The sequence below is a fragment of the Pochonia chlamydosporia genome, chromosome 1 (genome assembly GCF_001653235.2).
Source record: "Pochonia chlamydosporia 170 chromosome 1, whole genome shotgun sequence".
NCBI lineage: Eukaryota > Fungi > Ascomycota > Sordariomycetes > Hypocreales > Clavicipitaceae > Pochonia > Pochonia chlamydosporia.
Window position 1 is genome coordinate 3758666 of NC_035790.1, and position 11367 is coordinate 3770032.

Sequence of the window (11367 nt, forward strand, 5' to 3'; positions counted from 1 at the left end):
CATGAGATCGCGAGGCAGCCACCGCTGAATCCTGGCCCGTGCCCAAACGAAAGACTAGAAATATCCAGCTCTTTCTCATCTTCTTTCCAACCTTTCAAACTCTCTACTTACTTCTTCTTCACACCTTTCCATTACCGGTAAACCTCTTCCACTACCGGTAATGGACTCATCTCCTCTCGCCACCATCCAAGTCTCCCCAGCCCAAGGCCAAAACCACACCCACACAGTCGTCTTCCTCCACGGCCGCGGCGACAACGCCCCCAAGTTCTGCTACTCACTCCAATACTCTCGTGACTCCCAGGGTCGCACTCTCGCCGACGCCTTCCCTACTTTCCGCTGGGTGTTTCCCCAAGCCCCCAATCGAAAATGCGCTAGCCAACCTGCCGTAGACTACAACCAGTGGTTCGACGTCTGGAACGTGGCCAACTTTGCGGAAAATGAGAACCTACAGGCAGAGGGACTGCGAGAAGTCGTGCCCAAGATTCGCAACATCTTGGCCAAGGAGGCAGATGACCTTGGCGGAAGATGGGACAAGGTCATCCTGATGGGTATAAGCATGGGTTCGGCTACAAGCGTGCACACATTGTTCAACCTTGATATACCGACGGCGGAAAAACGACTCGGTGCTTTTATTGGCTTCAGTGGGCGTTGTCCGTTTGCTGGACAGACGCTGGAGCAGATACGCAAGACGGTTCAGGTGGATTCTTCGCCGGTGGGCAACGATGTTCTTAGGAATACGCCTATGCTGTTGGAGCACTGTGTGGACGATCCGTTGGTGTTGGTCGAGCTGGGTAGGAAGCAGCGCGAGATATTAAGAGGGTTTGGGGCGAATGTCGCGTGGAGGGAGTATCAGACTGGGGGTCATTGGTTCAATTCGCCGCATGGTATGGATGATGTGGTTGAGTTTTTGAAGGCAGTACTTTAGATTACGAAGATTAGACTGGTACGCAGAATGAGAATAGAGTAGTTAGACATAGTTAGGAAATCTAGAACATGCAGAGTGAATGCCACCTTCTCCGCTACTATCTATATATATACAGTCCTCACCACAAACCTCCATCCACCATGGACAACATTAGCGATACGGTGCCAGGACCTCCAACGTCTCCCTCCATATCTGTGCCTGCAACCTCTTCCCCGTCTCATTCGTAACCAGTTCTCCAGGCCTAACATCGTCAGCTCAGTTCATCAAACATTCATGGCAAACATACTCCTTAAGACGATCATTATGAATCCACCTCCCGTGACTCTCCTCCCCCAAACAACTCGCATACACCAACGTCCTGGCCCCTTCCTCCGTCGTCTTACAAATCGTCATATGCACAGCCCCCAGCGCAGCCTTTTGCCAGAAACCATCAATATCCCGCTGCAGGTCCGACTTACACGCCCCCGGACAGCAATAATTAACAATAACATCGCACGATCCGTCCTTCAAAGTCGCTGTCTTGGCGATTTCTCTCGCCCCATACGTAATCAGTAGTTTTGACAGACCATACCGATGGCCCAGTCTGCCGAAATGTGTCTCCCCGTTTAATGTCTCCAGAATTTTTGGCGCGGTCTGCCAAGCCTCTCCCTCAGAAACGTACTGATGTCCGCGGGAACTGACGATTGTCAAGCGCGGTTTCCAGTCTTTTGTGGCGGACTGTTTCATTTTCGGGAGTAGGAGGAGTGCTAGCAGCATATTGGAAAGGTGATTCACCTGGATACTTTCTTCCCACCCGTCGTCTGTGCGAGAAAAGTGATTCTTTGCGACGGCGGCATTGAGAACCGCAATGTCAAGGGTGTTGAGTTCCTGTGTTGCTCGCTTCGCAAACGCCTGGACTGACGCAAAGCTCGAGAGGTCGAGCTTCCACACGTCAATGGAGCCGAGGGCTTTGTCTGGGGGGAAACTGGATAGGATTTGCCGCCGGGCTTCGTCGCCTTTGGATGGGGATCGCACGGCGAGGATGACGCGAGAGGCGCCGAGGCGGATGTAGTGCCGGGCGGCTTCGAGGCCGAGGCCGCTGCTGGCGCCGGTGACGATGATGGTTTTGTTGGTGATTATGGCTGGGGAGAGGCATTGGAGGGAGGGTGCTGAGAAGCGGTTTTGGAGGAAGCCTAGGAGGACGGACATGATGGTGTTGAGGAAGATTGTGATGCGGAGGGTTTTGGGCAGGCAGGTGTTAGATGGTCGGGAGAGATGAGTTATCCTCGTGGCTTGGACATCATAACCATTTAAATAGACAATTCACAATGACGGACTATTGTCAATTTCTTCATTTATAGTACATCCATCCTTATTTCCGACATCTACGTTCCCAACATGACTTACACCTCCAATCAACCCCAAATAGTACTAGTCCCGTCATCAAGACAAGCCACCTTCCACCCACAATCCAGTCTTTTCCCAATTCGTACAAAGTCTGTCATCAACAACTCCCAATCCATCCCAACTGCCGACCTCATCGCCCTCTCTCATCATCTTACAAACTCTTCAAACACAATGTCTTCCTTTCAGACGTTTCGGCTCGTGCGGACACAGGAGGTAAGTTTAAGTCCGTATCCATAGAGTCCAACTGACTCTTTCCAGGTCGAAGGGAAAGATACATGGGAGGGTATACATGACGCAAGAGAGAGGCGGAAGATGCAGAATAAGATAAATCAGAGGGCATTACGTACGGATTTTACCCTTTGTCTACAGTCCCAGCTAATAAGCTTAGGAAAACGGCGCCTTCTCAACGCGCAAGGACATAATCACCCCAAGTCACCACCAGTTACAAGGACAGCACCGTCAAGGGAATTAAACGTCTCGACTCTAGCCAAAGTAGTAGCCTCTTCCGTCACGCCCACATACTTCCCTCTCACACCGGACCACCACCTCCTGCACGTCGTATCACTCAACATCATTCGTGCCGTACTTACAAACTATCTCATTGTCACGTCTGTGCCCCTATCCACAAGTGACTTTTGTTCAACGAAGCGTGTTTTCGCGCCGTCTCACCACTCACATGATCACGGCATTGTGAATGAGTTGCCTGCGGCGTTGAGGCCGACAAAGTTGCAGCAGCAGATACCGCACGTAGGATGGATTGACCTGTTTCCGAGCCCGAAACTCCGGGATAATCTTATACTGGCGGTGGAGAAACTTGATCAGGAGGAGTTACTGTTTGATTTGCTGGGGATGACGATGAATCACCTTTGCGGAGGGACGGATTACGATGCAGGGGTTAGCGGTTCCACGTCGGAGGGAGAGTCGTGGATAGGTGAGCCTGGGCTTGTTTCGTGGTCTGATCCTTGGGATATTGGAGGCTGGGAGGTTTCAGATAAGTTTGTGAGGAAATGGGGGGTTTTGCTGCGTGGGTGTGAGGATGTGGTGAGGGCGGCGAATAAGTGGCGGGATCGGAGGGGCGATGAAGCGTTGGTTGTGGAAGTGTAATGAATATAATGGAGAGACCTTGTCGTATTTCATAATAATATTCATCTTTTTTATGCTATTTTTTGGCGGAAATTATACCAGACCCTATTGCTTCCAGGTGCTTCTATACAGGCTAAGCATAGGCAAGTAAGTATCTTGTCATTATATGGTTGGGACGTCTCGCAATACAAGTTTATTTTAGTTGTCAAGGCTCTCATGAAGATGAGAATGGCAGTGCTTTCCTGCGCTGTTGCCTGATATTTACATTCTCGATCTAGTCATCATCATTCAGCCCCACGTGGGTGAACATAACGCCTAACCTCAGACAAGCTGTGTTCTGTCCACTCCTTCTGAGCTTCTGATGCCAAAACACTCCAGACAACATTACAGACAAACCCATCAACTACCACAAAAGCTATCTGAAGTGAACTCCTCCAACACCAGCCACCTTGCAATACTTATACCCAGCAATACCCATACCATCACACCACCACACAGAACTAGCTAAACTTAAACACAGACCCATCAATGCTCAACCTCCAAAACCTCCCCCTCGAGATCCGACTCCTCATATACGAACACACCCTCATCGACATCCCCCGATGGAACAAGCATCACAACCCCCGCTGCAAACACCACCCCCCACCAGGCGATCTCGAACGCCCGCCGTTCCTAAGTATCTACATGACCATCTGCCCCGAAAACAAAACCATACAAACATCCCCATTCTGCAGCTGCGCCAAACGCACCGGCCTATCCCTCCTCCAAACCACAAGATCCATCAACGCAGAAGCCTCACCCGTATTCTGGTCCAAAAACACTTTCTGTCTGCTCGATGGACGAGATCTCACCGTGGCAGTGGGGCACATCCTCCGACGGGAAACTGCCCAGCGCATCAAACGGATCAGTATCATGAATCCAGACCGGAGGGGCTTCACGGAGCATATCAGGGGCGGATTGAGAGTTCGTGGGGCTCGGCGAGCAGAGTTTTGGGATGCCGTTTTACAATGTACGCGGTTGGAGAGTCTTGAGATTCCGCTTTCTTATATTAAGGGTAAGGGCATGGGGAGGATAGTGCGTGAACTTGTGGAAAAGGTAGTTGGGCTGAGGGGCTTGGAATTGACGAGACTTGTGCCGTATTGTTGGAAGGATACTGTGTGTGGGTATCCGTTCCCGAGTTCTAACTTTATGAGTTTTCCGGCGGTGTATGTCCGGTGTTCACGGCGGATGTTACTAGGAGATTATGTGGGTGATGAGGCTATTGCCAGTACTTGTCGGGAGATTGAGTCGAATTTCTACGTGCATGTTGATTCGGTTGTGAAGACGCAATATCTGGGGGCCGAAGAACATCGCATGGAAGCGTGGAGGGACATGATTAAGTTGGCTCCTGGTCTTCATTCCCACGAAAATACCCGCACTATTAAGCTCCCAGCAGGGGAAACGACACTGATCACATTTTACGGGTTACCAGTGCAATAGTCAACCAATATATTTGGGAACGCCATTATCGTTACAGCCTCATTCCTTTTTCCCATCCAGCCATTGACCCATTTTTTATGTTCCAAATTTTACATCAATGTTCACTTTATGCGTCGAGCAAGCTCTTTCCCTCGGCGATCTTGCCCTCACCATACTTCTTGAGACGGATAGCGCTAATGGCAATGAATCCAGAAGTATCCATGGGAGAGAACGTAGACAGTGAATCCATGGACGCGTCCTCCTCGCTGTAGAGGTTGCTGGTCTCGCTGCTTCGGCCGAGGACGTAGGCGTTGCCCTTGTAGGCGGTCATGCGGACCTGGCCGTTGACGTTTTGCTGGGAGTAGATGATGCTGTTCTCGACGAACTCTCGCTCGGGGGAGAAGTACATGCCGTTGTAGAGTTGGCGGGACCAGGAGATGGTGACAAATTGGTCGCGGAGCTCGCGGACCTTGGTGTCCATGACGAGACCCTCGAGATCAAGATGGGCAAGGCGGCTGACTGGGAGTTAGCTGTAGGTCCAAGGGGGTGGGTTTGGGCTCAAATGATGACTTACAGGATGGTAAGACCGGGCGTGTCATAGCAACCACGCGATTTCTGTAAATTCTATTAGTATCGCAAAAAAGAACACTGACCGAAAAGCTCTTACCAAGCCGATAAATCGGTTCTCGACAATGTCAATTCGTCCAACGCCGTGGTCGTGGCCAATCTTGTTGAGGAGCTTGAAAACCTCAACCGACTCGGTTACTTCAACGCCATCCTCGGTGGCAACCTTGACGGGAATACCCTTCTCGAAGAAAATGGTAAAGTTGTACGGCTTGTTGGGGGCCTCGAGAGGATCAGCAGTCATGGTCCAGATATCGTTGGGAGGGGTTCGGTCGGGATCTTCGAGAATGCCAGCTTCGTATGAGCAGTGAACAACGCTTTTTGCGGCGTTAGTTGGTTTTTTAAAATCCATGACGTATTGGTGGTGTAAGTACATACTTCTCATCCATGCTAAAGGGCTTTGCGGGGGTGGAAGAAACGGGGATGTTGTTCTCCTTGGCATAGGCGAGAAGGTCATTACGACCCTGGAACTTGTTGATGAATTCAGGAATTCGCCAGGGGGCAATGACCTTCATGGATGGCGCAAGAGCGTGCCAAGCAAGCTCAAAGCGAACTTGGTCGTTGCCCTTTCCTGTGCAGCCGTGAGAAAGGATCTCACAGTTATTCTCTTTGGCGACGCGGACTTGAGCGCGTGCAATGACCGGCCGGGCCAGTGAGGTGCCTAGCAGGTAGCGGTCTTCGTAGATGGCATTGCATTGGGCGGCACGGAAGACCAACTGCTCGACGAATTCCTTTTGGAGGTCAACAATGACCATCTTCTCGGCACCGAGAGCGAGCGCCTTCTTCTCGACGGCATCCCAGTCCTCTTTTTGGCCTACATTGCCGAGCATACAGACAACGGTGTAGCCATCGTTGATCAGCCACTTCAGAATTGTGCTGGTATCAAGACCTAGATACGGTCAGCGCCTGTAAAGAATGTCGGACGGTATATCATTGAGTTGACCCGGGGAGGCGTTGGAAGTAGGTTATGTGACAGTTGGTGGTTGCTGTCATTGAAATTGAATGCGGGGTGAGCTTACCGCCAGAGTAGGCACTGTGCAACAAGTCAGCGCCCAGATCAAATACAAAGATGGCGCACAGAGTGCTTACAGACAAACACGGCCTTTAGACATGATGAATGGATGCTGAACAGACTGGAAATCTGGTGCTGGCTGGAATAATGTGGAAGAGGATGATGAGATGGAGGGGTTCACGTTTCTCTGGAGTCTGGAGTCGTTGACCGACTTAAAAATAAGCTGCTGGCTACACCAGAGTGCCGAAAGCGGAGCCAACTTTTCAGTGACTCAAGAAAACAGCCTCTTATCTTGTCGACCCGCACATTTATTCCACGGGGACATGGAAGAATAAAACAAAGAGCGCCTCTTGGTGGCTTTACCTCAATCACCGGCTCTTGGCCCGCGTGGATGGCACTGACTGCCAAGCTTTACTTTTATTTGGTTGCATTGATACAAGACGCTTACAGTCGGCGAAGACATCATGTTGAAGGGCCGGACGTCTGAGATAAAGGCTACACTAACGCAAACAATTGCACGCCCATCACATCAATTGAACAAAATCAAGACGAATTGCTACGGTGGTATGCTCCAATGGCTTGAAATGACTGCCGTTGGGTAATTGGGACCAGCGGTGAAGTTTTTGTTGGATTGACTGCATGCAGGAAAATATTTCCAAAGCTGTGACTCCCGACCCCGCGGTCGGGGATCTGCTATCAAACTGGTTGGGTGGGGGGGGAATGGATGCTTGCGCACGGACCAGCTGAAGTGATGTGTTCTGACTGGTACGTATCTTGGTACTCTCCAGCTTCTGGATGACATCGGTGAGGTCAAGGTCAATTCAGAGCTGCCATGAAATAGCAACTACTCAGGATTTAAGGAGAAAATATGCGGCGAAATACAGGCTCATAGGTTAACATGTTGACGCTCGCATGCACTCCCTGGAGCAATTTTTACTTCATGCCGATTGGATGTATCCGTGCAGATATTGTTTTACAATCCCCACCAGCCCGCTGCCGCCAATCGGCCATTTCTTTCCGTCGTTGTCCCTACTTCATTTTATACTTGAAACACAAGCTATTGCCACTTTTAAATCTACGAGAACAATTCTCCGTCGATATATGGACAATCAATCGAGTTGGCTCCCGTTTCATCTACATACATGTAATTGACGTTATTTTGGCACTGGACACAATGACATCACAGTCCCCCGGAATCATGCAGAGTAAATCCAACATCAAGTTGTTATTATGGTCTAGTAGTTGCTAATAAGAAAGAATCATTACACGCCTGGTGCCCAGATAAAAAGGAAATGTAGAGATTGTGTTCCGTGCCACCATCCAAAGGAATGTCTTCACCCAAACTAGCCAAGTGTATGTTAGCAACGTCTTTATTACTGTAAACATTCAATAGCAAACTTACTGTCCAGGAACCATCTTAGTTCTGCTTCTTATTGGCACCACCGCCCATAAGATCTCCAGCAATCTTCGTAGCGTCTCCGGGAAGCTGCCCAGCAACCTTCATAGCGTCGCCAACAGCACCAGTAACTGCCTCGGCTGGCTTTCCGGAAAGCAGCTTGCCAATTGCATCACCCGGGGTGTTGAGAATAGCATCACCGATCTTGAAGAGCTCGGCAACAGTTCCCTGGACAGCGTCGGCGGCTCCGTTGGCGGCCTTGGAGCCACTGCCGCCGCCGGGTGCCAAACCCCCAAGGTTGGTCTCGCGTTTGGCGGGCTCGGCGGCGGGAGCGGCCGCAACAAGGCTGACCGTGGCGATGATGGCGGAGATGATGGAGGTTCTCATTTTGGTGGAAGTGGATTAATTGTATTAAAGAGAGTTGATGAGCACTGGGCTGGTATTGTATTAAAAGTGGAAGATGAAGTGAAGTGAAAGTTGGCTGATGAGAAACTGCGAGATTGAGAGGTGAAGTCAAAGCATTAAATATACAAACCAAACACCTGCTATCGGACATTTTGTAATTTAAAAGTCCGGAAACATAGATGATATGGACCAAACGAGTAGATCCCCCTTGTGTGGCTCGCCTGAGGTAGCCGCAGAAACATGGCGTGTTTCCATACCATACCATGATGCACGATTCAGAGCTACACGGCTATTCCCATTTGTTTAGCATAATCGAGAGGCTCGAGCCCTCAGATCAGCAACAATGACCAGATGGGTTACATGCGGGCTGACGGGGAAGCAAGAGTTGCATAGACAGGTAGATCCAGGACGAACCTCAAACATGGGGCTGAAAGAGGAGACGATAACCGGTTGCGATCCGTGTAATTTGTCTTTATGTGAAGCTTAAACTGGTATCGGCGGTGCCTTGAGTTGAAGACTCAATGCGCCCTGCGTCCAGGCCAAGGGTAGATCCATTTCGAGCATAAACTCGAGTGGTTCGTTTCAGAAAACGTCCAAACTCACCGACACAAGTGGAATACAAGCGTCACCTGGAACCTGGAACCGAAAGGGGCGCTGTAACTCAACGTCCAAATCGGTTCATGTGGGTCGGCTGTGCCTGGCTGGGCAAGGTTGAGCCTTGTCGTGACCCTGGTCGTCTTCGGCGGTTGGCTATTTTGACCATCGCCATGTTGTATTCTGACGGTGTTGTGTAGGTGAGGTGATCCGACCTTGAGAGCCCGTGTGATGAATTTGCCTGTTTATTTGCAGTCTGGTTGTAGAAGTCAGAAACACCAGACGGGATTCGGCCTCGAGGTCGAACGGAAAGGAAACATCGAAGCAACAATCAGGGAAGGAGCAGCCGTGCACTATCCGCGGCCAATCAATTTCTTAGATAGATTATCTGCACGATCGATGCACATGGGAGAATGCAACCCTGGCTCCTAATTACTTCTCCTTTACTTTCGCCTGTCTGCTGAATTTATTATGGCTTCAATATTGCATGGTAGTGTATCACCGCACGTCTTCAGTAATCTTCAACGGAACCTCTAATCCCCACGGCAGCACTTTGCCCTACGAGACCTCATGCATCCAATCATGCATTGTCCTCGTTAGCCCCTGAGAAGATGCAACTACTGAACACCTTGTTCAATAACTTTACTTGATACAACTTCTACATCTCCTTACTATCGCGCAATTATCCGATCGTGTCCGGAATCCGGAAATCGACACTATCACATGCCGTGCGTCTGATAATCTCCGGTCCCTCATCAATCCCAAGCTCCGCCGGGACGAAGCGCCGCAGATCGCACCACATCGCTCAGAAACAATAATACGAAAAGACAAAACAAGCTAAAACACACCCAGAACCTCCTTTGGGAGGAAAACGGTGCCATTTTCTAGTACAGCCCTCTTTTTTTACCCTCTTAAACAGCCCATTTGGGTGGTAAATGCGAGCATGTCCAAAGTTTGGTAGCGACCTGACCCTTGTCGTTTGGAGGTCTGATCGTTCACGTTTCAGGCGTCCCATCAAATACCGACTTGCTACTATTCCCTTTTCAGGATATCCTGACTTTGAGCTCCGCTGTCCTGCTACGGTGACATGGCCAATGTTCGACGTGCAGGCTGAATCTCTTGGCTGGCTGTTTGGAAATGTTCGGCGTTGAGGTTGTCGATCCCAGCTGGGGACCATATGAGCCAGCTTATCGTGGATTGACGACTTTCATGGCCCGTCTGGGCACGACCTTGCAATTTTACTCGGTCGTTACTGGGGTTATCTCGGATGTAATTCTTGCTGCAACTAGGTCCAGTCCTTCCATGCTTACAGACTATATATTCCTCCACGATCCCATCCATCACATACCGCCTCATCCCCAACACTCTCACTCAGTCTATTCGTTCGTTTGTTCTCTTCATTTACAGTCCCGGTGACTTTCATATAACTTTTAAATCTAATAACCCTCTTTAACACAATGCGTTACTCTCTTATTTTCTCCGCCCTAGCAGCCACCACTGTCTCCGGACACGGGCTCATTCGCTCCGTCGAAGGCACAAATGGCGTATCCATGCCGGGCCTGACCGGTAAGACTTCACTTCCTCACCTCAATTCTCCATACTAACTATTGCAAAAGTCGCTGACGGCACTCCCCGCGACTGTGTCGTCAACGCCTGCGGCGCACAAGCTGACACCGGCATCATCCGTGACAACGAAATCGCCACTGGTAAAGTCGGTCCCCTTGGCATGACCCAAGGAAACGGCAAGGTCGATGCCGCCGCCGTCATCGCCAACTTCATGGGTAAAGGGTCTGCTCCGTCCAAGAACAAGGGCGCCGCCAGCTCCGTCGGCGTGGAAGATGACCTCAAGGGTCTTGAGACTGCCAAGCAGCGCCGCGAGGAGCACAAGCGCCAGATGAATGACCTCTTCAAAGGTATTGCGAACTTGCCTATCGTTGGAGGCTTGGGCCTGGGTGGCACGAGAAAGACATTCCCTGTTGAGACTATGAATGAGGATATGCGTGGGCAGGGTGCAGAGAAGGGTCTACCTACGTCTGATGATAAGGGGGTTGTCAACTTGGTGTACCGACAGGTTAGTCTCCGAACACAAAGCCATGAAAATGTACTGACTGTGTTTGTCTAGATCAATCAGGATGGTGCTGGTCCCTTGACTGCTGCTATTGATGGTACATCTGGTGGTACTGACCCCAACGCCTTCAAGACTGCCAAGGTCATCCTCGATGCCCCTGGATCTGGTATCTCTGGTCTGTCGATCGCTACTAATACCGACTTTCCTATTCAAGTTCAGATGCCGGAGGGCATGACCTGCCAGGGTGAGGTTGCTGGTGTCAAGAACGTATGCATCGTGCGCGTCCGCAACCAGGCTCTTGCTGGACCTTTTGGTGGTAGCGGAGCCTTTGTTCAGAGCAAAGCGAGTCGCAAGCGTGCTGTTGCTTATCGTCTTCGAAAGCGCATGGAGATTGGTGGCCATAAGAGCGAGTAAGG

The 11367-nt window shown here is 50.5% G+C and overlaps 6 protein-coding genes across 6 annotated transcripts; 3 read left to right on the forward strand and 3 right to left on the reverse strand.

The window, feature by feature from the left end:
- Positions 1-160: 160 nt before the first annotated feature.
- Positions 161-925, forward strand: VFPPC_00962 (phospholipase/carboxylesterase; the record flags this gene model as incomplete). Its single annotated transcript, XM_018280878.1, has 1 exon — positions 161-925. One exon carries the CDS (start codon positions 161-163, stop codon positions 923-925), a length of 765 nt encoding a protein of 254 aa, XP_018149260.1.
- Positions 926-1075: 150 nt separating this feature from the next.
- On the reverse strand, positions 1076-2113 carry VFPPC_12940 (NAD-P-binding protein; the record flags this gene model as incomplete). The annotated part of the gene is made up of 2 exons (XM_018290717.1): positions 1076-1166; positions 1212-2113. 2 exons carry the CDS (start codon positions 2111-2113, stop codon positions 1076-1078), a joined length of 993 nt encoding a protein of 330 aa, XP_018149261.1.
- A 1809-nt stretch (positions 2114-3922) lies between these two features.
- Positions 3923-4873, forward strand: VFPPC_18771 (hypothetical protein; the record flags this gene model as incomplete). The annotated part of the gene is made up of 1 exon (XM_022430336.1): positions 3923-4873. The coding sequence occupies one exon, from the start codon at positions 3923-3925 to the stop codon at positions 4871-4873; it is 951 nt and encodes a 316-aa protein (XP_022285920.1).
- A 106-nt stretch (positions 4874-4979) lies between these two features.
- Positions 4980-6588, reverse strand: VFPPC_00965 (argininosuccinate synthase; the record flags this gene model as incomplete). The annotated part of the gene is made up of 6 exons (XM_018280880.1): positions 4980-5367; positions 5427-5467; positions 5520-5793; positions 5855-6365; positions 6496-6509; positions 6566-6588. 6 exons carry the CDS (start codon positions 6586-6588, stop codon positions 4980-4982), a joined length of 1251 nt encoding a protein of 416 aa, XP_018149263.1.
- A 1317-nt stretch (positions 6589-7905) lies between these two features.
- Positions 7906-8271, reverse strand: VFPPC_12941 (hypothetical protein; the record flags this gene model as incomplete). The annotated part of the gene is made up of 1 exon (XM_018290718.1): positions 7906-8271. The coding sequence occupies one exon, from the start codon at positions 8269-8271 to the stop codon at positions 7906-7908; it is 366 nt and encodes a 121-aa protein (XP_018149264.1).
- A 2069-nt stretch (positions 8272-10340) lies between these two features.
- Positions 10341-11365, forward strand: VFPPC_12942 (cell surface protein (Mas1); the record flags this gene model as incomplete). The annotated part of the gene is made up of 3 exons (XM_018290719.1): positions 10341-10449; positions 10500-10954; positions 11006-11365. 3 exons carry the CDS (start codon positions 10341-10343, stop codon positions 11363-11365), a joined length of 924 nt encoding a protein of 307 aa, XP_018149265.1.
- Positions 11366-11367: the final 2 nt, after the last annotated feature.